General features: G+C 39.1%; 1 protein-coding gene across 4 annotated transcripts in view; it reads left to right on the plus strand.

Moving 5' to 3' along the window:
* Positions 1 to 26,154, plus strand: part of pik3c2g (phosphatidylinositol-4-phosphate 3-kinase catalytic subunit type 2 gamma) — an 81,278-nt gene that overhangs the window by 8,576 nt on the left and 46,548 nt on the right. For 3 of the 4 annotated variants that reach the window (XR_007968029.1, XM_052097393.1, XM_052097391.1), the window contains 12 exons: positions 10,530 to 10,606; positions 10,795 to 10,952; positions 11,033 to 11,147; positions 11,320 to 11,431; positions 11,676 to 11,749; positions 11,836 to 11,899; positions 13,915 to 14,022; positions 14,106 to 14,136; positions 14,239 to 14,428; positions 14,857 to 14,979; positions 24,191 to 24,319; positions 25,789 to 25,903. Coding sequence is in view for 3 of the 4 variants with exons in the window: in XM_052097393.1 (XP_051953353.1) it covers positions 10,530 to 10,606; positions 10,795 to 10,952; positions 11,033 to 11,147; positions 11,320 to 11,431; positions 11,676 to 11,749; positions 11,836 to 11,899; positions 13,915 to 14,022; positions 14,106 to 14,136; positions 14,239 to 14,428; positions 14,857 to 14,979; positions 24,191 to 24,319; positions 25,789 to 25,903 (1,296 nt within the window). In the remaining variant the exon portion in view is untranslated. The remainder of the gene's footprint in view (positions 1 to 10,529; positions 10,607 to 10,794; positions 10,953 to 11,032; positions 11,148 to 11,319; positions 11,432 to 11,675; positions 11,750 to 11,835; positions 11,900 to 13,914; positions 14,023 to 14,105; positions 14,137 to 14,238; positions 14,429 to 14,856; positions 14,980 to 24,190; positions 24,320 to 25,788; positions 25,904 to 26,154) is intronic. The other variant, XM_052097392.1, reaches the window with a different exon arrangement.

The raw sequence follows: 26,154 nt of genomic DNA on the forward strand, positions 1-26,154 counted from the left end.
TAATAACCAGCCACATTACACTTTAATAATGCAACCGCTAACAAAGTGCTGACATTTAAAATAACAAATTGCACATTCATAAAATAACCACAAAAAAAGGGAAATCCACAGATGGCAATTGGACACATAACACTCGTTTGTGCATCATTAAAACAGCAGCGCTTAAACTGCAACAGTGACTTCAAATGAACAACATGTCCAACAACAAAAAAAACCTTCCAACATCTGTGGAAATGTAAAAACTGAAATGTAAAAAAGGAACACTTGATAGGCTTTGGTCACATTGATACAGCAACAGTTAAAGTGCTGTCATGAAGTAAGAAATTGCACATTTGTAAAAATGTTCAAAAATAAAAAATAAAAATCTAATAAAGTAATAAAATCTGTAATCAAAAACAGCTATTCATATGGTAATTATAAAAGCACTTGAACTATAAAAATGTGCAATGTTCCAGGCTGTGACAATCGTCCGAACTTGAATCTCAATGCAAGCATGAACAGCAGTGCCTGTAGCAAAACCACAGCCTTGCACTTATTTCGTTTTTCAGTCCTTGGACTTTAGAGGAGAGCCTTTCAGAACCCATTTGCATGAGGACTTCCTGTATAAATTCATAGTAGTATTCGAGCTCTTGTGGGTATGCCAAATTACGCACATAGATTGCACCCAGCATCACTGCACAGGCTTGTGCTCCAGAACGATGACCCCATCAACAACAGTTCCAAAGTCCTCATAGTGTCCTAGATGATCTCCTCCTTTTCAGATGACATAAATGGCCATGGTGGTATTTGCCAGGTCTTTCAAGACATCATCTCCTTGGATGTCCTGTATTTCAATGAAAAGATACTGTTATTAGACATTGTTTTTGATTGGTAATTGGCTGACGATTTTAAATTGATAAGCTATAAACCATGATTTTATTGTGGTTCCCATTTATTTGCTTACAAAATCTTTTATTTTTCCTCTTTTTTTTTTGGGATGAGGTGTCTCCAACAAAGAGATGTCACAAGGAAAGATCTCCCCCTAAGGATGCTCATTCTTGACTAATTCTTGTTACCGATGTGAGGGTCCTCTGTGGACTGGGCTGCACTGCTGAAAGAGCAGTGAGGGTCAAACGGTATCTCTTTTGGTATTATCTTTTAGCATACAAGCATGTTATTTAATCTTGTAAATCTTTTTTGTTTTTTTACAGTTTTGTTTTCCTAGGGTCTTCAAAACAGGAACATGCTACAAATTAGCTCGGATCAAATATTTTCAGATAATCCACTGACTACACAAACATTGTCTTTTAAAGGAATTTTCTTCCCCAAAATTAAAACAGTCATCATCATTTACTCACCATCATGTCTTTCCAAACCTGTCTGACGTTTGTTAATCTTTGGCACACGAATGAAGATATTGGAAGAAAGTTGTCAGCTGTTTGTGTCCATACAATGTAGTGTAATGGGGACCAAAACTTTGATGCTCCAAAAAACATATAAACAATGAAAAAAATATTTTTTTTATATAAAGATATATATAAAAAAAGAGTCACATGGATTACATTGAAGATGGCTTTATATCTTTTTGTAAGGTGAAAGTGTTGGTCACCATTCACCTTCGTTGTATGGAAATAAACGGCAGACATCTTTCTTCAAATATCTGCATTTGTGTTCAGAAGAACACATACAGGTTTGAAATAACGTGAGGGTGAGTAAATGACAGAATTTATATTAGGTGGATTATTCCTTTAAGATACACCGCTCAAACAGACTCGCCATGTACTCCTTCACTAGGCATCCTTCATCCTCTCCAAGATAGATGCTAAGAGCTTTTGATGATTCTGTGATCTTGGTGAGGATGAAGGATAACTAGTGAAGGAGTACATGGCGAGTCTGTTTGAATGGCGAGCTTCTCTCTTGTCTGTAGATATTACAAATCTCTCTGTCAATTTACCTTCAAGCATACAATCCATACATTCACAGTGTTGGCATGAGGGAAAAAAAATAAAAACTCACTAAATATCAACTACCTTAAGTATAAATTTGACACCACTGTGTTGATTAAATGGTACCTGTTCTGTACCACATTCCTTCTGTAGGAGAACGTTTTGGACATCTTTTATTTTACTACTGATGTTCTGTTCCTCTGTCTGAAATCAATAAGCAGCTCACATTTAAGTTTTTCAAGGCTTTCCTCTGTTTCTCCAGCAGGATTAGCAGGGCAAAAGTTAACTTCTGCTCGTTTTGGTTTCTTCACATTTTTGGCGGGAAAGCATTCATCCCTGGGCTTGTTCTTTAGTGAATTAAGAGTGACTTCGGGACAACCAATGTTGCGCATCTTTGTCCTGTAGTTTGCCATTTTGTGCTTAAGGCTGAATATCCACCCACTATACCCCTTCATCGATCCTTTTGCTCTCAAACATGGAAACTTTTCAACAAGTGCCTTTGCAATCTCATCTATCTGGGGATCATGTGGGTATGTGGGGTACTGTTAAATATCTTCAGCCAGCTTTTCCAAGACTTGAGTCCTGGACTCATCTTCAGAGAGGTTCCCATTTCAACAAAAATATCATTGCCACGTTGAAGCTGCACTTCAACATATGAAAAACAAGGAATGGGGAATTTTTGTGGTCATGTCTGTACTCAGAGCTTGAAGTTCAGCATTGGATCTTGGCATAATGACAGTGTCAACTGAATCTCCTCCAGAGGACAACAATGAAGAGGAGGAAGTGTTCGAGCATTCACTTGATGTTCTAAACAATTCGGAAGCACTAGAGAATGCTTGATTGGACTGTCGGGGCTCGGATTATGACAATCATTTGCCAAGTAGTTGTTCAACTTGATGGTACTTTTGTCTTTTATATCTTGAATTGATGTTAGATTCATGAATGAATTATTAAAGTCTACATACATGTATTGAAACTGGAAGTCTCTTTCAATTCCAAATGCTTGACGAACAGTCTCAAGTCATTCTGAACACTGTCTGACATCCCCGATGAGAGGTCCGATTTTCTTCCACAATGACTGAGCTTCACAATCATCTTTACTCAATCTAATTAAGAGACAGAGAATACATATTAAGTTAGCTGCTGGGTTAACTAAATAACTTATAGTACAGTAAATGCAACTTCTATATGAATTAGTTACATTAGACATTTTACTGTACAAAAGTACACATTTTAAACTTAATTAGTGCATTAAAACATACTGAATCTAACCTCTTGTGTTTATGAATCTTTTAAGTGTCACCATTCTCCGGCCTCCAATGTGGTAATCTGCCAATAGGTAGTGGTCGAGAACGGCATTATGATGAATGAGAGAAACTTGCAAAGTGGGGCACAACTTGAAAGCTCTGAAATGCTCCCAATACCAAGCACTCATTTCTTTCACAATGAAACTCAAACTCTACTCCATTACAACCATCTGGACAATCTCAGCAAAATCTGGTAAGCTACCAGAAAGGCCATAAACAACAATCATGCCATTCCTGTAGTTTATTCCATCAATAGACACATTCTTTGCAAGATGAACACAAGTGACATCAGGATATGTTTGCTTAAGACCATTAAATACATCCTGATTCAAAATACCAATAGGTACAGTTGAGACAGCTGACACAATCATGCTAGTCTTTTCAATGGTAGCTGACTCCAAGTGATATGCCATCATGAACTGATGTTTCATCGCCAGAGACAAGAGTATGTTTTTAAAGCAATGTGTGTAATGAGCAACTTGCTTAAAAAAGCGATGCTTTGCATCAAATCTCAGTGTCCACATCCCTACTAAAGGGCCAGAGAATTTGGTCATCCATGGATGATGTTCCACGTAATGATGTTTCAGCAAAAGTTTCATGTCTAGAAAAACTTCTTGCAACCTGTACCTATGATCACAAATTTTGCTTTCGAGGAAGGCAATCGATCAGTAGTTTGCACTGGTGCATCGGTGTGTGTGTGTGTGTGTGTGTGTGTGTGTGTGTGCGCGCGTTGTTCTGTTTTGTGTTTTAACTCTGTTTTTTGCGTCTGTACCGGGAGCTCTTTCACCAGAGATGAGCTCATGAACATAAGGAGTACAACTCCAGAGGACTTATTTCCTACTTTTCTTCTCCCTACACTGGAATTTTGGACATTCTGGTCAAAGGTGAGCTCAAATTTGCTCAAAATTACGTCACGGAGACGTGGCTTTGTGGATTAATACCGGACTCTGCACTGCAGCTCTTTACATTCCGCCGCTGGCCAACGTGCAGGTCGCACAGCGCATGCTCGCCGACCAGACACTGTGTGTGGAGCGGACCAACCCGGACTCTTTAGTTATTGTCCTTGGTGACTTTAACAAAGGAAACCTCAGTCACGAACTCCCTAAATTCAGACAGTTTATTAAATGCCCGACCAGAGAGGAGAACATTCTGGATCACTGTTACACCACAGTCAGTAATGCTTATCATGCTGTCCCCCGTGCTGCACTGGGAAACTCTGACCACGTCATGGTCCACCTGATTCCTGCGTACAGGCAGAAACTAAAGCTCTGCAAACCTGTAGTGAGGACATCAAGGAAGTGGACCAGTGAGGCTGTGGAGGATCTCCAGACATGTTTTGACACTGCTGACTGGGATATGTTCAGGACTGCTACAAACAGTCTGGATGAGTACACAAAGGCTGTGACGTCATATATCAGCTTCTGCGAGGACTGCTGTATTCCATCACACACCAGGGTGAGTTACATCAATGACAAACCCTGGTTTACAGCCAAACTCCGATGGTTAAGGGTTGATAAGGAAGAGGCCTTCAGAAGTAGGGACAAAGACAGATTTAAAGAGGCGAAGAACAAGTTTAGCAAGGCGGTGAAAGCGGCTAAACGACGGTACTCTGAGAAGCTCCAACACCAGCTCTCAGCCGACGACTCTGCATCTGTCTGGAAAGGGCTTAGGTAGATCACCAAATACAAGCCTAAAGTCCCCCAGGCCATCAACGACCGATGCCTAGCCAACGACCTGAACGAGTTCTACTGCCGCTTTGAAAGACAAAGGGACAGTCCTGTACCATCCCCCATGACACCTCCCAACAGCTCCAGCCACAGTGCTTCACCTCCACCTCCCCCACCTCAGCAGGGGCCTGGGCACCCCCACCAATGCCCACCTTAAAGGTACCCCCCTCCACCCCCACACCCACCTCAGTGATGACTCTTTCCATCCATGAGAGGGACGTCAACAAACTCTTCAGGAGACCGAACCCCCGTGAAGCTGCTGGACTGGATGCTGTCTCCCCATTCAGCTTGAAGCACTGCGCTGATCAGCTGTCTCCAGTGTTCACAGACATTTTCAACACCTCACTGGAGAAATGTCATGTGCCTGCCTGCTTCAAGTCTTCAACTATAATCCCTGTTCCCAAGAAGTCAAGGACCACAGGACTTAATGACTTCAGACCCGTCGCCCTGACCTCTGTGGTGATGAAGTCCTTTGAGTGCCTTATGATTTCTCACCTCAAAGACATCACCGACCCCCTCCTGGACCCCCTGCAGTTTGCATACAGAGCCAACAGGTCTGTAGACGATGCAGTCAACTTGGCCCTCCACTACATCCTCCAGCACCTGGACTCCGCAGGATCCTATGCCAGGATCCTGTTTGTGGATTTCAGCTCTGCCTTTAACACCATCATCCCGGCTCTGCTCCAGGAGAAGCTCTCCCAGCTAAGTGTGCCTGACTCCACCTGCAGGTGGATCACTGACTTCCTGTCTGACAGGAAGCAGCACGTGAGGCTGGGGAAACACGTCTCCGACTCGCAGACCATTAGCACTGGATCCCCCCATGGCTGCGTTCTTTCTCCTCTGCTCTTCTCCCTGTACACTAACAGTTGCACCTCCAGTAACCAGTCCGTCAAGCTTCTGAAGTTTGCGGACGACACCTCCCTCATCGGACTCATCTCTGATGGTGACGAGTCCGCCTACAGGTGGGAGGTTGACCACCTGGTGACCTGGTGCAACCAAAACAACCTTGAGCTCAATGCACTAAAGACAGTGGAGATGGTTGTGGACTTCAGGAAGAACTCAGCCTCACCTGCACCTGCCCCCATCACCCTCTGTGACTCCACAATTGACACTGTGGAGTCTTTCCGTTTCCTGGGAACTATCATCTCCCAGGACCTCAAGTGGGAGCTGAACATCAGCGCCCTCATCAAGAAAGCACAACAGAGAATGTACTTCCTGCGGCAGCTGAAGAAATTCAACCTGCCAAATTCAATGATGGTGCACTTCTTCACAGCCATCATCGAGTCCATCCTCACATCCTCCATCACTATCTGGTACGCTGCTACTACTGCCAAGGACAAGGGCAGACTGCAGCATGTCATCCGGTCTGCAGAGAAGGTGATTGGCTGCAATCTGCCGCCGTTCCAGGACCTGTACGCCTCCAGGACCCTGAAGCGTGCTGGAAAGATTGTGGCTGATCTCTCTCACCCTGGCCACAATCTCTTTGAATCACTCCCCTCTGGCAGAAGGCTGAGGTCCATCAGGACAAAAACCTCACACCACAAGAACTTGGCAATAAAGCTTTTTCTGATTTCTGATTTCTGAAAGCACGTGGAACAGTATGAGGGCGATTTTGTTTTGTCTGACCATTTGTACGGAAATTTCATGATTAATTGGTTGAGAGTGAAACATTTCTTAGAAATCAACAAATTTAGGCAGCGAGACAACTCAACTGGTGATATGCCTTCAAATATGTCATGAGCAATATCGGTGGGTACCCAGTATTGACATTTAAATGGGAAAGACGTGCAGAAAGGAAAGCCTGTTCAGTGTCTACTGCTGACCTGACATGCACTTCATGCATCTCTTTAGTTCTGAGAGTGAAATCATCAGAACTCACTTCCTTCTCCTAAATTTCAGACTTTTTGCAGTACAAAACCAGCACAAATATTCACCGGAAAAACTCTTTACAAAGCCTGCAATTTCTTGTGCTCCCAGATTGTCTGCTATGACAGTCTGCACTGTGCCTTTCATGAAACAACCACGCTGTGAAATAAAAATTCTCTGGCTTTCCAATGTGGAAAGATCTTGCAACAAGGGCTCAAGGATTTTTTCATATCCGTTGGTCCTAACATCATCTGATCAGCAAAGTATTGCCAAATATATGGAAGACAGTGATGAACTTTCTCCTGGTGGTAAAAAAAAAACAGATTTTGTGCTTTTTTCTGGAAGTGCCAAGCGGGTTGCAAATTTCAAAATCGTCCACATACAAATTCAGCAATATTCTGAAAAAACTCACTACAAGATAAAAAATCATTGCTCTTGAAATGCATACCATCACGATAAGATGCATATATAATTTTTTTCTTGTCCAACTTCTGACATGATTTGAGTGTCTAAAGTTGTGTCAGATGTAATTGTTACTCAAAAGCAGCTGTAAAAACATACTGCATTGTTCTTATGCTTTTGTCATCCAATATGTATTCTACTGGTTCATCAACTTTGAAATTCTGTTTGTAGTAAGCTTGGCATTTAAATGATGTTCCAAGTGGACTACCTTTACCAATTGCATGAGAAACTGGATTGTTGATACACACAGCAGATGCAAGTTCTTCAGTGACTGACTGGTCAATATGCAAGTTATGTCTATTCAGTATCTCGTGTATCACATTTGTTGCATTACAATGAGAAGCGGTGCTCAACAAATAATGGAGCTCTTCCAGCAATTCACTAACTGCAGCACTTGGAACATGAAAAATACTTTCAGTTTTAGTAGCACTGCAGCTAATTTTCACTCTATTACATGCACCTGATTATCTGGAATATCTGCATCAGCATATGTAGTGTCAGAAGAACATGCAGTCTCCGAGTCCATTGGGTTGCCTGGCTCAGATTCAACTACACTACCATGTTCAATGGAATCATTTGCCTTGAACTACACCATCTTTAAAATCCACCAAGGAATGTAGGTTATGTTTGCGACTTGTGTGAGACTTGAAACTACTGCATACATTAGATTTATAGTCACAGCCTTTGAACATACAGGTGACAGTCTCATTATTTCTGAGATGATGACCTATGTGTAGAAAGTAGTCACGTTCTCTCCCAAGTTCCCAGAAAGAACCTAAATCACAAGAAAATGAAAACACAGTCCCAGGTTGCTTAGAGGTATTCGTGTGATTCCTAGACAAATGTACCAAAAGTGAATTCCAAGTTTTGAAAACACAAGGGCAGCCTGGATGAATACATTTAAAGTGATGACCATGCCCCAAGTGGCCATGCTTAAGTTTGTAGTGTTTGAGAATTTCTGATTGCCTTATCACTTGAATGCCACAATCTTTACACTGATACATTGAAGTGATCACGTGTGGAAAACAAACAAACAAACAAACAAAGATATCTATTACTTTTTAACATTAGTCAGCATATATGTAAAGTCTCTTACCAAAAGCTTAGGATCTACCGAAATGTCCCTGTTCTACCCTAGAGAAAGATGGAACACAGCAAGTGAGCACACATAATGATTATTATTGTTAGTTTGAGATATATTCACATACCACGCCATAAAAGCTAGTGAAAAGAGGGGATGTATTTGCAAATTTAAAGCTATTTTCTTTAATGCTCATTAATTACAGAATCGCTATTGTGAACTTGTTGTGTGTCACTGAAAAGATAAAAAAAATCCCAACACTATATTATGAACTTTACCGATGGGGAAAAAAGCACATGTTGACTGACAAAGTAAAGTACTGCATACTGCAGGATCATGCATACTTTCAACACAAGTCTTAAAAGTTTTTCGGTAACATTCAAACCGTAATGTTTGTCTTAATGTGCTAGAATACGAGCAACTTTATGTGCAATGTTCGCCTAAACTGCAAAAGTAACCTGCAATGTGAATGCTGGAACGTTTAGCTAATTATAGTACGAGTAATCACCACAATTTTTTTTAATCAGTCCGTTTACTGTATTGAATGGTTCTGCATAATATGACATACATCTTACCTTGCAAATAGATGGAATAATAAAACTCCAAAACTGGAGGGAAAATGTCTTGCATTCGCACAGCTTGGTACTGGAACTTCTCCTCTGGCGCCAAGGAAACTGCGCTTGTGTCACATTCACCAGCATGCGCAGAGAGGACCTCAACTTAAACCATCTTATTTTTTATAACTGAATTGAATTAATTCACATAGCTTGGTTCAAAACACATGTGATATGTATAAAAACAAATTATTCTTTTTTATTGGAATCAAAAACAAAATTGAAATGAATAAAATGAGCAAAGTTTAAAAAGGGTAACTAAACACCTGCTCAGAGTCTGACTCCACCCACTAGAAATATTTGAAAATGCAGGAAAAGTGGGCAGACCCCGGCGGGGATAGAGGGAACGAACCGAGTGCGGGGCTGAGCGGGGGCACCTGAGACTCGTAGTGACGGATTAATTGACAGCTGCTGTCAGACTCTGTGTTATTATTATTCCTCACACGGTCGCAAGACGACGTACATGAATCTGGCATGGTGAGCTGGAACCTGCTTACGTCAGCTGTCACGTAGCTTTTCAGTGTGGTCACAAACTGTGAAAGAAAAAAAAAGAAATGTTTATTTTTATTGAATATTGAGAGAGCAACATCATTTGTGTGAGAAGAAACAATAACAGAAGTTGGTTTTGATTAAAATGAAGTTTTGATTAAAAAAAGTGGTGAGAGAGCAGTTTACCCCTCACTTGGGGCAACAGGCCTCTAGAGGGTTTAGGTGATATCATGTAGATACCAGGGCAAGAGTTACAGGGCACAATTTGAGACAGCAAGATGCTTTATTTTTATTTTTTTTAGTAACAAATTAAGATGATGCCAACTCAAAATAACTATAAAAATATATAAACCATTTCCTGTCAAACACATTTGAAATTTTATTACATCAAGTATTCTATAAGCAAACTATTCTCTAATATTCAATATGAGGCCACTTCATAACAAATGTATTCGTCCCACTTTAAATAAAAAAAAATAAAAACAAAAGTGTTTAATAGGGGCCTTTAGTCACTGCAACTGGGGGGCTTTTTACCCCAAATACTATCCTTTCTCTTACTGGACCGTTATTGAAAAATGTTTCATTTAATGACCTTAAACAACTGAAAATGATAAATATGTATTTTGTCTCTAAATAAATGTGATAATTTCCAGGATGTTCATTAGCTACTTAAATTTGCAACATTTAAAAAAAATATACAAAATTGATCAAATTGCCTCAAAATCACCCTTTAGCCACCAAACAAAGACCTCATGGATCAGGAAAATGTAGCAGTGCATAGTGACAAACAGGTTTTTAGGAAAGTGCTGTGGTAGATTTTAATGCAATTTAGTGTTTTTGGAGAAAATCAAATCAATGAGACTTTATCCCCACTGTACCCTAATGTGTTGTAGTGCTTTCAATATAGCACAGGGGGAATAACATGTATAAATCATTGCTTTTTGTTTTTATTAGCATTTTCCACACTGTCCCGACTTTTTCCAAAATTGGGTTGTAGATTACGATCATTCTATACATTAACTTCTAAGTTTTGATTTTGATATTCTTGATATTTTTAGGTCTCTTGGTACATAGAATTATTTGATTCAGCTTACGGCAGTAAGAGGAATGCATCACTCTACATGTTGACATCGAAGTAAGAAGCATTAGTGCACAACTTTAATATAAATGACATCATAGGACACATTCATAGTATGTTACTGTAGAATTTCAGAACTAACACAGCACATACAAATACTAATGACTTTTCATTCACAAAGTATTATGACATTTCAATTCATACTTGCATTATTTTCTTATGTGTGTGTGTTTGTCCTCTGACAGGCTGTGGTCAGAATACCCTCACACTCATACAGAATGTAACTCCGGGGTGGTGTGGGGCCGCGTGGCCCCTGTGCACATGTCTCTCCTGGAGCGCACTGAACTGCTCTTCAAAGTATCTGTGTCCTGGCTGCCTGTGGAACTACCATACACAACTAAACGTAAGACACAGACTGTGGTATTGCAGATTGTCTTCTAACAATTTTAAGTGGATCAATATCATTTGCATTTGTGGACACAGTGAACAGCACAGCTGAGGAGCTGATGAAGGCAGTTTTAGTCACTCTTGATCATTCTGCCTCATCCAGTGGACAGTACCAGTTAAAACTCTGTGATTCTGAGGAATATCTCCGGAGGTAATTTCACCTGTCATTCTTTTAAGTAAATGTAAGTTGTCAGGAGCGGCATGAATGTTGTGGTTTTCGCTGAACAGTAACGGTGAAGCTGTATTTGAGTTTATGTTGGTTCAGTCATGTGGATTGTGAACTAGATGTCAATGTTTTGACTGGTTCATTTTGCCTCTTTCAGTGATGATGTTCTGGGTTTCTATGAACGCATCCAGGTGTATCAGAAATTTGCGTTGGACGTTCCAGTAAGGATGGTACACAGGAACAATATTGACAAATCACTGGCACGACATGTGAGTCCAATGATATGTCACATTTATCAAGGTGTTTCCTGAAAGTGGCTTCTGTAGATCAACTGTTTGCTTGTATTTGTCACATCATTTTTAAAGAGGAGCTGACCATGTAAAATAAGATAACAGACAGCATTGTGAACCAAAGCATCAGTAGATGACAGACATTTCTTTAATAAAGGTGGTTCACATGGTTTGAAGAATTTAGTATCATTATCAGATAATGTTTATGGTGGTGTTTCTGTAGGAGGAGGACGACGTCAAACAGACGTTTGGTTTTCACCCCTTCCTCTCCTCTGCTTGTGCATTCAACACTAAAAGGTTCAGTTAATAGAAAAATGTTTTTTATTGATTGTATCTCTTAATGTTCATAAAGTAACTGTCTAGAATGCCATCTGTTCTCTTAGATCATGTCTGCAGGGGAAATTGAAGAGCTACAGTGAAGCAGTCAGTAAACTCCTCAGAAGCTGGGTCTGTTACTTTAATACACATGCATGAGTGCAGTACATACACATGAACATGTTACAGTTCTGTCCAGTTCATTCTGAATCATCTACATGTCATTCATTGAAGATGTTTCACCTTTAAATTGATTGGCTTCATCAGTTGATGGATTTCATATAACCATTTCAAACCGTATAGTCACATGACTCATCAAACGCTGTGAGAATCATGCCCCTGATGTGTGAATCATACTGGGCGAGTTTAGTCCAGACAGAAATGTGAGAGGTTGAGAGAGAGGTGTTGCATCCTAAAATCATTTCATAAATTGTCATGGACGTGTTCCTGAGTGGACGTAATCTGTCTACAATGTTGATGTATTCAATGAATGCTGTAAAACCAGCATCTGATCGTCAGGATACTACAGAGCAGGAAATGTGTCAACCAGCTTTGGGGCTTCTCAGAAATGCTCTGAAGAATTGTCAAAGAGTGGTGTCAAATTCTTAGCATAAATTAGGACTTGTGTAAGAGTAACTTTCAGCAAAGTCTAAGCCTGATTCTTAAGTGCTGACTGAGGTGAATATTAATGGAATGTTCTGGGTTTATTACAAGTTAAGCTCAATTGACTGCATTTGTGGCATAATGTTGATTACCACAAAATGTATTTATCTTCCAATCGAAAGTCTGGGTTCCAGTGAGACACTTCCAATGGAAGTCAATGGGGTTTAATCTGTAAACATCCAAATACTCACTGTTCCAAAAGACACAAGACATAAACAACATGTGAGTTTGACCATGATCATGATTTTAAGTGATAAAGTCACTTACTAAAGTTCACAGATCATTAACATCATGAACCCTAAAACAACTGTAAAAATGATGTTTTAAACATCTTTACAGCTCAAGCTCAAGTTATACAGTCAAAATAAAGGTGGTAGAGCAGATCAGCTGCTAATTGGTTGGATTCCTGTCCCACATGACTCCACATGCCGAAATGTCCTTGGGCAAGACACTGAACCCCAAGTTGCTCCCAATGGCGGGCTAGCACCTTACATGCAGCTCTGCCATCATTGGTGTGTGAATGTGTGTGTGAATGGTCACAGTGTAAAGCGCTTTGGTAACCTCCAAGGTAAAAAAAAAAAGACTATTTTAATGCAGAAAGACCTCTAAAGTAAATTATTATAAAACAACTTTTTGTTGTAATCCCATTACAGTTACTGTCCTTATACTGTTACTTGGGTTACGATTTCAGTTAAACACTGTTCAATTTAGAGGTAAATTTGACATTGAGCACATCAACATTATTTGATCAATATTTTATTCAAAATGATTGTGATCCCTTTCCCTGTCGTTGTGCTGCGTTTGGTCGAGTGCACATTCCATAAAGCAAGCCTATTTGAAGTTCTAATGATTCGTGCTGTTAGGACAACATGCTTTGCGAAATGGAAACTTGCATGACTTTTGAGTGTATAATATTTTCAGATAAGAATAAATCAGTATAGTGTAAGTTATGAGCGGGGGTTAAACATCTCTCAAGTGCACATGAAACTATGAGCTTCTATAAAGCATTTAAATATGCTTGGGTTGGGCTCTTAAGATGCAGCTCTGTATGTGGAAGATCTACTAATCTTAATGAAATGTATTATTGATTGATTTTTATCATTTGAATGATAGAACATTTGTCAAAGGCTCGATTCACATCTACGAGTTTCAATGTGACACTTAAATGTAATCACACTTCTTAAAATGATGTCATTCATAGAATTATGACACACTTAAGACTAAAATTTGATTAAGCGGCTTTATACATACGACCCCAGAATCCTAAGAATCCTGAATCACTTGAAACTAGAAAAGCTCAGACACCCAAAAATATCTTACAACAAAATCTAAATAATAATATATTCATATATTGTGTGCAGTCCATCACCCAACAACTGATAAATGTCCAGATGCTTCAGAATAAATTCAGTTGATGAAAATAATCATTTAGTAAAGCATTTGAAATGGTTTAATTCTTGAAATATGTGTATTTGATTTGTCAGTGTGGTGTCATTGTAAATGAGGTTGTGGAAAGTGTTCATGGCGTGTGTGATCTGCTGTGTGGCCTCACTACACGAGATCTAGAGGAAGCCATCGGTCTACTCACACTGGTATAACACACACTCTATAACCTGTCAAACACATTTCCTTGCTTGATTTGTTGAAATAATTCCATGGCATTATTTCTTTTCAGACTCTGACTGAATTTTGTGACTGTAAAACTGGTGAGTCCATTGGATAAAATATTGACCGTGTTACGTTGAAGTCAATCATTTCACAAGGACATCTCAGGAACGTTTGTTTGAAGAATATCCCTTCTGTTTCAGTAGAAGCTGTAGTGAAACTCCATCAAGCTCTGGTGAAGCTGCTTCACATTTTCTTCACAAACTTTGATTTGGACTTAAGAGTACTGGGGGAACATCAGAGTCCAGCTGCAGCTGATGTAAAACACAACACCTGCATGCTACAGCTCAACCTCACAGCTCTCTACGGACTGATGCCCAGCTGGTTAAACGGGTACGTCAACACATTGAGCTCAGCTGTGACATCATAATCAAAAATTGAGAAACCCAGTTCTGAGATACTTCTAGCTGCCATTTGAAAGTTTTTGTGAGGAGCAGGCCTAAATTATTTGCTGAAATTCTACAGTAGCTTTCAAATCTCATTTGCATTTGTGTTCAGTTGTATTCAGAAACCTGTCGGCCATGAGATGTGCAAGAATCAGAGATGTTTTGTATCATTGACGTCTTGAGGCCAGGTTTGAATGTTCACAAGTATGAATGAGATAAGAGTAGAGCAGACATTTTTCAGTGAATGACAACTTGTATGACTTGTATTGTTCGTCTTCAATAGATGAAGGAAAGTCATACGGGTTTGGAACAACATGAGAGAGTGAAGTATTTGAAAATTCCATAAATTCCATAAATTCCATTTGTGTGTTCCAGTTTTGATCACTTAAGTATGAGATGCTGTCTCACACACTGCGGCAGGAATTTGACTGATCCAGTGCTGTCTGACAACATCAGCACGTCACTGCAACTCCACCACAACATCCAGTGCAACCGTTTGTAAGAGCACTTCAGCCATTTCGCTTCATTCAACTCATAGAATACATTTTTATATAAAATTAAAATACAATTGATTTGTTTAAAATGTGTGTATATGTATGTGCATGTACACCGATCAGCCACAAGATTAAAAGCACCTGCCTAATATTGCGGAGGTCCCCCTCGCACCAACCCGCATGTCAGAACAGCATTCAGAGATGGTATTCTTCTTGTACAGAGCGGTTATCTGAGTTACTGTAGACTTTATCAGTTCAAACCAGTCTGACCATTCTCTGTTGATCTCTCTCATGAACAAGTGTTTCATCCACAGAACTGCCCCTCACTGGATGTGTTTTGTGTTTATGGCACCATTTGGAGTAAATTCTAGAGACTGTTGTGTGTGGAAATCACAGAAATACTCAAACCAGCCCGTCTGGCACCAACAATCATCAATGCGATTATCTAATCAGCCAATCGTGTGGCAGCAGTGCAGTGCATAAAATCATGCAGATACAGGTCAGGAGCTTCTGTTAATCTTCACATCAACCATCAGAATGGGGAAAAATGTGATCTGAGTGATTTGGACAGTGGAATGATTGTTAGTGCCAGACGGGCGGGTTTGAGTATTTGTATTACTTGCTGATCTGGCATTTTCGCATAATCCCTGAATGCTGTTCTGACATGCGGGTTGGTGCGAGGGGGACCTCCACAATATTAGGCAGGTGCTTTTAATCTTGTGGCTGATCTGTGTATATTACAGTATACTGTGTATTTGTGCGTGTATGTATGTTTATATATTTATATATATATATATATATATATATATATATATATATATATATATATATATATATATATATATATATATATATATATATATATATATATATATATAACGTGTGTGGGTGTGTGTGTGAAATACCAGTGAAATTTCACAGTTCTCTATACCATTTTCGAAGCCACTGCAAAATGTTGCTAATGAGCTAATGTGCTATTGAATAGGCTCTTTAAGGCTACTTAAAAAATTACATTTCATAGTCAAAAGTTAAAGTGTTTTTTATTGTCGTTCAACCATATACCGTTAGTACAGTACACAGTGAAATGAGACAATGTTCCTCCAGGACCATGGTGCTACATAAAACAACATAGGACAAACACAGAACCACATGAGACTACAGACTAAATAACATACATATATATGTACACGTGCAAATGTGTGCAAATAGTACGGGACAGTACAATAAATTACTAAAAGGAACCGGACAAAAGACCAGTACACATTTGTAATGAATAGTGCAAAAATATGACACTTTCTAGAAATGCCAAATGTAAACATAACATACAACATGAAATAGTGTTCTATGGACATATCAGTTATTGAGGTAGCAGACAGGTGCGTCTCTGCATATTGAGGAGTCTGTAGCTGACACAGTCTGGCCGTGAGGGCCCGAATGCTTCGGTACCTCTTGCCAGATGGCAGGAGGGAGAAGAGTTTGTGTGTGGGGTCGTCCACAATGCTGGTTGCTTTGCGGATGCAGTGTTTTTTGTAAACGTCTTTGAGGGAAGAGAGACCCCGATGAACTTCTCGGCTGTCCTCACTATCCTCTGCAGGGCTTTGCGGTCCAAAACGGTGCAAGTCTCAAACCAGGCAGTGATGCAGCTGCTCAGGATGCTCTCAATAGTCCCTCTATAGAATGTAGTGAGGATGGGGGGTGGGAGATTTACATTTACATTTATGCATTTGGCAGACGCTTTTATCCAAAGCGACTTACAGTGCACTTATTACAGGGACAATCCCCCCAGAACAACCTGGAGTTAAGTGACTTGCTCAAGGACACAATGGTGATGGCTGTGGGGCTCGAACCAGTGACCTTCTGATTAACAGATATGTGCTTTAGCCCACTACACCACCACCACCGGCAAGATGTGCTTTCTTCAGCCTTCGAAGAAAGTAGAGATGCTGCTGGGCTTTCTTGGTAATGGAGCTGGTTTGAGGGACCAGGTGAGGTTCTCCGCCAGGTGAACACAAAGGAATTTTGTGCTCTTGAAGATCTCCACAGAGGAGCCGTCGATGTTCAGCGGAGAGTGTTCACCTTGTGCTCTCCTAAATCGACAACCATCTCTTCTGTTTTGTCCACATTCAGAGACCGGTTGTTGGCTCTACACCAGTCCGCGAGCCCCTGCACCTCCTCTCTGTATGCTGGGGTCGTGTCATCGCGAACTTAATGATGTGATTCGAGCTGTGCATTGCTGCACAGTCGTGAGTCAGCAGAGTGAACAACAGTAGACTGAGCACACAGCCCTGGGGGGACCCAGTGATCAGCGTGGTGGTTTTCAATCTAAATAATAAATTAAAACAAATGAATGTGTCCTTCAAGTGTTTCTCAGTGAAGTATTACATTATTTCATTGTTTTTAAGTAGGGCCATTTGATGTTTTCCTATTTTTTAGACTTCCATGTTTTTAAAGTTTAATTTCATCGTCAAAATGTTGTCTAATAAAATTAATGGAACTTTTGACCCTCTTGCAGTTGAAGCATAAAACTGCAAGTTACTTGTGGTGGAACACTTTTATGGTAATTACGTCAGCTGGGCTTTTGGCTCTACATGGATGACTCTGATAGTTTGAGGTGTACCGGTGTAACCATGGATACAGACAGAGGTGGGTAGAGCAGCCAAAAACTGTACTCAAGTAAAAGTACAATTATTTAAAATAATTACTCGAGTAAGAAAGTATCCAATTAAAAGAGTACTCAAGTAGTAACTCGTTACTTTCACAAATGACATAATAGATGTTTACTCCCCTATATTCCATTAAATAATACATAATACACATTGAACATGTACTACAGAATTATGATTATTATTAATGGAAATTCTGTCATCATTCACCATCATGTTGTTCCAAACCCGAATTACTTTCTTTCTTCCGTGCAACACAATAAGGAAATATTAGACAGAGTCACTATTTACTTTCAGTGAATGTGTTTTTTTATATATATATATATATATATATATATATATATATATATATATATATATATATATATATATTGAAATTGAATGGTGACCGAGACTGTCAGTCCCTAATATTCTGTCTAACATATTTTGTGTTCCACATACAGTAATACAAAGCCTCACACTGGTTTGGAACAACATGAGGGTATAGAAATGATGACAGAATTTTTAATTATGGCTGAGCTATCACTTTAAAGGGATTACGGTCGCTCTCCTAATGCAGAGAAAGCTGCCTACATAGTGCAGTGTTTCCCAACCACTGTGCCGCTACACACTAGTGTGCCATGAAAGATCGTCAGGTGTGCTGTGGAAAATGATCAAATTCCACAAAATAAATAAATGCATGAACATTTCAGGGATCCAAACTCTTCATCTTTTGGAGAAATTTTCCATTTTGAAACCATAATCGGTCACTTTTGTGATAGTGAAGAGCAATGATTAATGTGCAAAGTGAGTGATATTTATACGAGTAAAGGGTCATCACATGACTCCCGTCAGCGCTGCAGAATACATTGAAGTCTATGAAGTTAGCGATATTTATACGTGTAAAGGGTCATCACATGACTCCCGTCAGCGCTGCAGAATACATTGAAGTCTATGAAGTGAGTGATATTTATACGTGTAAAGGGTCATCACATGACTCGCGTCAGCGCTGCAGAATACATTGAAGTCTATGAAGTGAGTGATATTTATACGTGTAAATGGTCATCACATGACTCGTGTCAGCGCTGCAGAATACATTGAAGTCTATGAAGTGAGTGATATTTATACGTGTAAATGGTCATCACATGACTCGTGTCACGCTGCAGAATACATTGAAGTCTATGAAGTGAGTGATATTTATACGTGTAAAGGGTCATCACATGACTCGGTCAGCGCTGCTGAATACATTGAAGTCTATGAAGTGAGTGATATTTATACGTGTAAAGGGTCATCACATGACTCGTGTCAGCGCTGCAGAATACATTGAAGTCTATGAAGTGAGTGATATTTATACGTGTAAATGGTCATCACATGACTCGTGTCAGCCTGCAGAATACATTGAAGTCTATGAAGTGAGTGATATTTATACGTGTAAATGGTCATCACATGACTCGTGTCAGCGCTGCAGAATACATTGAAGTCTATGAAGTGAGTGAAATTTATACATGTAAAGGGTCATCACATGACTCGCGTCAGCGCTGCAGAATACATTGAAGTCTATGAAGTGAGTGATATTTATACGTGTAAATGGTCATCACATGACTCGTGTCAGCGCTGCAGAATACATTGAAGTCTATGAAGTGAGTGATATTTATACGTGTAAATGGTCATCACATGACTCACGTCAGTGCTGCAGAATACATTGAAGTCTATGAAGTGAGTGATATTTATACGAGTAAAGGGTCATCACATGACTCGGCGTCAGCCTGCAGAACACATTGAAGTCTATGAAGCGAGTGATATTTATACGAGTAAAGGGTCATCACATGACTCGCGTCAGCGCTGCAGAACACATTGAAGTCTATGAAGCGAGTGATATTTATACGAGTAAAGGGTCATCACATGACTCCCGTCAGCGCTGCAGAATACATTGAAGTCTATGAAGTTAGCGATATTTATACGTGTAAAGGGTCATCACATGACTCCCGTCAGCGCTGCAGAATACATTGAAGTCTATGAAGTGAGTGATATTTATACGTGTAAAGGGTCATCACATGACTCGCGTCAGCGCTGCAGAATACATTGAAGTCTATGAAGTGAGTGATATTTATACGTGTAAATGGTCATCACATGACTCGTGTCAGCGCTGCAGAATACATTGAAGTCTATGAAGTGAGTGATATTTATACGTGTAAATGGTCATCACATGACTCGTGTCAGCGCTGCAGAATACATTGAAGTCTATGAAGTGAGTGATATTTATACGTGTAAAGGGTCATCACATGACTCGCGTCAGCGCTGCTGAATACATTGAAGTCTATGAAGTGAGTGATATTTATACGTGTAAAGGGTCATCACATGACTCGTGTCAGCGCTGCAGAATACATTGAAGTCTATGAAGTGAGTGATATTTATACGTGTAAATGGTCATCACATGACTCGTGTCAGCGCTGCAGAATACATTGAAGTCTATGAAGTGAGTGATATTTATACGTGTAAATGGTCATCACATGACTCGTGTCAGCGCTGCAGAATACATTGAAGTCTATGAAGTGAGTGAAATTTATACATGTAAAGGGTCATCACATGACTCGCGTCAGCGCTGCAGAATACATTGAAGTCTATGAAGTGAGTGATATTTATACGTGTAAATGGTCATCACATGACTCGTGTCAGCGCTGCAGAATACATTGAAGTCTATGAAGTGAGTGATATTTATACGTGTAAATGGTCATCACATGACTCACGTCAGTGCTGCAGAATACATTGAAGTCTATGAAGTGAGTGATATTTATACGAGTAAAGGGTCATCACATGACTCGCGTCAGCGCTGCAGAACACATTGAAGTCTATGAAGCGAGTGATATTTATACGAGTAAAGGGTCATCACATGACTCGCGTCAGCGCTGCAGAACACATTGAAGTCTATGAAGCGAGTGATATTTATACGTGTAAAGGGTCATCACATGACTGGTGTCAGCGCTGCAGAATACATTGAAGTCTATGAAGTGTGTGATATTTATACAGGTAAAGGGTCATCACATGACTGGTGTCAGTGCTGCAGAATACATTGAAGTCTATGAAGTGAGTGATATTTATACAGGTAAAGGGTCATCACATGACTCAAGTCAGTGCTGCAGAATACATTGAAGTCTATGAAGTGATTTCACACACACGTTTCTGCTTCACCAACAATGTCTTTGAGAGTACTAAGCAACAATAAATATATAAAAACTGTCCAAATTTGTGAAGAGACATTGAATGTCTCATAATTTATTTTAATTTAATATTACCTTATTGTTTAGGAGTATCAGGGGGTTCAACCTCCAGAACCAAATTAAAACTGCCAAGAGAAGTCGTCCATCCGAGACAAAGACACAAAATCTAAAGACATAATTATTCTCCCTTGATGCATTTGATTACGCACAGACGAGTTTAGGTCGATGTGGATCAGGAGGAAGATTTGAATTGTCGACTGAATTCTGTTCAGTTCATTTTTTACATGTTTTGTTCATATTTTAATCGTACTTGTTTTTGTAATATTGCGTTGTTTATATTTTATTGGCCTCCGCTGTCACTGCGGGTAAAAACATTCATCTGCTTCGTGTCTCTATTGTTTATCTGTTCTCTTCATAAATAAATAAATGCATAATGTGGTATATGCTCGTCCTGTATGTTCATGATTAAAAAATGAAAATATGAACGAAAATAAAAGCTATTAAATGCCGTATTGTCATTAAAATATGAACATTTAAATGACGGGTAATAATAGATTGTGACGGAATTTTTACCACCCTGTTTGTCAAAATGACGGACAATAAGAAAGTCTAACGCAAGCACTGTATGTGACTTGTTTTGTCCTTTTTTTTTGCATAGCCGAATTTCAAACAATAGTAAACACGATACTAAGACGGAGAAAAAACAATTTCACAAGTTCTTGAAAAGGAAAAATATTGATGATGGTTAGCTTATGTGGGATAGTGGTGTGCTTTTTGTAGTCGTTAAAAGTGCGCCGGGGCAAAATTTGTTTTGGGAAACACTGATGTAGGGCTCTGGTCACGGAACACTCGCTGTGTCTGAAACCATAGTGAATGAGTGAACGATTGCAGACACAGCCACTCTCTTTGCCATATGAATGGATTTATACAGATAATCCACCTGAAGTAGCTGTGATAGTTTCTAGTACCTCACGAGGGCGAGGAGTAAATGCATAAATACTGCTTATGACATGCGGGACAAAGCACACTGATATATTGCTGCACGGATTTAAAAATGTACACTTAAAAACTGACGTCATAAGAGCCCAGTTACAGAGTCACCCTGAAAATGATCATCTCATTACACAGAAAAGCCCACGTTAGAATTAGAGCCAAAACTTACCTCAGCGTGCTGCCAGAAGTTGGAGCTGTGACTTTAATCTTGAAATATCTGCTTGTCTTGGTGTTAAAAGAAAGCATTGCATGACAAAACTATTTTTTTTTCACTGTGTGGAGTGAAGAAAGTGTTTCACTTTGAAGAGTTTGATGCTGCTGCACTCGTAGCTGTTTTACTCTCATGAAAGTCCCGTTTAATAATCTCTCAATAAATGACACATCATTCAAATTAAACCTAGTAATGTAATGACAGTAACGCCACAAATTGTAAAGAAGTAAAAGTAAAAAAAATTATTAGGAATTTACTTGAGTGAGAGTAAAAAGTACCCACATTTAGACCTACACTAAAAGTAACATTTTCCCCAAAACGTTACTCAAGTAAATGTAACATGTTACTACCCACCTCTAGATACAGATGATCAACCTATCAGAGTGAATGTCACTAAGAACAAAACTTACCCCCTGCTCTCAAAATATAAATCAAAAAAATGAAAGGAAGAAGAAGATGGATATCCAAAAAATATGTTTTATTAGCAGGTAAGTAGCATATATTCTGCTGTTATTTTAATAATTATTCAAAACAAATAACGTTACAAAAGTTAGGCAACAGTGACACTAGACATAACGATTGCTAGTCATATCAGATAAAGTCACACGGTGACTATTATAGCTTAGCTAGCAGGAAAATAGACAGAGGTAGTAACTGGTTTCGAGATCGGCATTGTTACCGGCATAAAGTTTATTTTTTTCCATTGTCCTTCCTCGAAAGTGAAATCAAACACTGCAGTAACACAATCCATAATAAAATGCCCCAACGCTATCTAATGAACTACCACGCTAAGAGAGCCACCTGGCTAACTATCGGTCCAATAAAATATCTTTCCTGTCGAGCAAGAAAAGCCGTGTCGGAGTCGCTTTAATTCTGTAGTTAAATGAATGTTGCTTCATGTTTTATTATTACGGGCTTTTTCTCTTTGTGCCTGCAGACTCTTCTTGGTTCCAGGTTTCTTTATTTTGAAATCAGCTGATTCCCCAGAGGATTGCCTTTTTAAAGGATCCATGGCCACTCTCACACATACCTACACGCCTAGAATAGCTGCAGACCTTTAGTTTTATTCATGGACATGACTCAAGCACGCACGAACGACTGACGGATGTATTTCATTTCCCAACATATCTATCCAGACAGCTCTAAAATATACTGCACATGATTATTATAGACTCACCATTAACTGAGAGAAGGATTGTTGCGGTACTTGTTCATTTAATGGAATTATGAGTAGCTTTAACTCTGTTAAGAAATAAATATAGAAAAATTACTTTTCAACATACTATTGCATTTATCATACTAAACTTTTATTCTGTACAACTGCACACTTGCTTGGAATATATTGCTTATTTTTTATTAGTATCAATATTATTACTATTATTATTAATCATTATTATCAATATTGTTAGTACTACAGTCAATATTACATTTAACTACACATTTATAATATATTTCTGTCACAATTTCTTCAATTTCAGGCATCTAGATTTATTTTGAATCATGCTTTTATTTTGACGTGTGTTTTTGAAGGAACCTTCACAAGTTTGATAAACAGTTCTGTTCATGGCCAAGTGTGATTATTAAAGTCCAAATGCTGTGATTTCATTTGATAAATACTGTATATAGTTTGCATGTGATGCATGTTTAACAGTGGATGAGTTCTCTGCTCTGTCGTCTCATGTCACACACACACACATGCATGATTGTAGTTATGAGTTATGAATGTCCGCTTCACACATTCACTTTAAAGCATATAACTCTTGCAGACTAAGATTGCTGTCTTTCATGGTTTAATAATCACACTAGGGCAATTTCTTTATTTGTGCATTCATTATTTCCCTTAAATATGTTATACTTGTGTGTGAGCATTTGGAATCTGTTGTGTGTCCGTCAGACAGTGTACGGGTATCTAATTGAGTCGGTGCTGTAAAAACACTGGTATCTTCTTTTATTTTAGTACCGACTTGGTACTGAAGTACTGGTACTTTTGACCTTTCTCTCTCTCTCTCTCTCTCTCTCTCTCTCTCATATATATATATATATATATATATATATATATATATATATCATAAAAAAATGTTTTACTCAGTGTTCGTACTGTTTGTGTGTTGCATAAATCTGTGTGTGTGTGTGTGTGTGTGTGTGTTGCAGATTGGTGTTTCCTGTTGCAGTACTGGAGCTTCCGTATGAATCAGTATTGACTTTCTCTCTTCTGGGCTCAAAACAGAGCAAGAGACCTGAGCTGTTGTGTTGGGCGGTCCTTCCTCTCTTTAATAACAAGTATGTCGTCACCATCATTTTCATTTCTCAATAAGAGATTTTTATTAGAATGGGCAAATACAAGTGACCGATTTCTGTTTTTCTCTTCGGCCAGAAACATAATATACACAAGTGAGCAAACATAGACACGAGTGCTTGTTTAATGCTCTGCAAGCACACATAGTCCTGTGTATGTAACAGCTCACCGGACCAAACTCACAGGAAAACTTTGTACCGTCGGCTAAACACCTTAACGTCACTGGTCCTCATCATCTCTAGGTGTGACCTGGAGCTCCACCTAACTCTGTCTCCGTTGTTCAGTCAAAGCAGTCAACATGAACACACCGGCGCGCAGAGTTACCGAGCTGGTGCAAACTTGCCTATATCTGTAAGATTTTTCACGAAAAGACAATGCAGTGTGAATTATTTTATTGATCTATTTTCCCCCTCCCTATAAAAGGAACCAAATCTACTCAAATACTCTATAGCGCCTGTTCACGCTGTTGCTTCATACATATGCCATCTGCAGCGAAAACCACATTCACATTAGAGATGTATTTCTCATTTCTTTCGTATGTATTCTGCTCATTTACACCTGTCTGTTATACATGTACCATTTTTGCAATAGTATCAAATTCATCATAAAATGCAATAAAAGAGACTAACTGGTGCATTTTATGACATTAGCTCATTAACATCGTGAATGTAAACATGACAAATGACACATTATATACTGCATATATATATTACATAAAATCATCTTCAAGTGTGTAAATCAGCTTCTTTTACTGTCCTCATGTGAATTTGATAACCCTTACTCAAAATCTAGAGTTGCGGAACAATTGCCGCATATTCACCACTCATTATTTTCACCTGCAAATGATCTTGCCAGAAGGTTTTCCACTGGTAGTGCTGAACCTGTAGCAAACCTTTGGCAACATTGAAGAGTTGGCCGCAAAGATCATTTGCATGTGAAAGTTAATGAGTGTTGAATTTGCAGCAAGTTTGTGGCAGATGTTTTGTAAGGGAACGCATTTAACATGAATTCATGTTTTACATGTAGAAGCAGTTGTTGTACATAAAGCATGCTACAACACCACTGACTTGCTGGTTTGACATAATGAAATGGAGAGATGTGTTGAAAAACTGTTCTGTGACACTTTTTTAAAATCTATACATAAGTTTGTTTGTTTACATTTGCCTATAGAGATTTCCACCATAATGAAAGAGCTTCTATCCCTCTCAGCCTTGTTTTTAATCCTGTAAAACAATGAAATCAAGAAATACATTTGTGGTACTACTCTAAATAACAACTCTGAGAATGCAGTGCATACTTCTGTTGTGTTCTGAATTAACATCTGTGTTCACGTGCTTGCAAACAGTATGCTTCAGACCTTAGTATTAGTACCCATGCTCAGATCAACATATGCTAGAGAAAAGCATGATGTGATGTATGAGTGAGAGGTTTCATTGATATTTTGCTCTTGCAGGACTCTAGTCAGTGGAACAGTTCTGTTTAGCATGTCCACCAAACTGCCTCCCAGATGTCCTCCATCACCAGCACTGACTGAAGACCACCGGCAGCCCACTGGACTCATTTTACAGGTGAACTCTCACTCACACACATCTGCAACTCTTCTGAAAACTCCAGAAATCATAACATTTGGATTATTATTGCCATTTTAGCTCAATTTTGTCTAATGTGTGAATCTTATGAAAATATGTCCAGGGACCTTGTTTCTAAAACTTACGGTGCCAGTGATGACAAGTGCCCAGTGCTGGGTAGATTACTTCTGAATTGTAATCTTATTGTAATCTTAAAATAACATAACAAAAATTGCAATCAGTAAGGGAAT

This window comes from Xyrauchen texanus, chromosome 29 (genome assembly GCF_025860055.1).
Source record: "Xyrauchen texanus isolate HMW12.3.18 chromosome 29, RBS_HiC_50CHRs, whole genome shotgun sequence".
NCBI classification, from domain to species: domain Eukaryota; kingdom Metazoa; phylum Chordata; class Actinopteri; order Cypriniformes; family Catostomidae; genus Xyrauchen; species Xyrauchen texanus.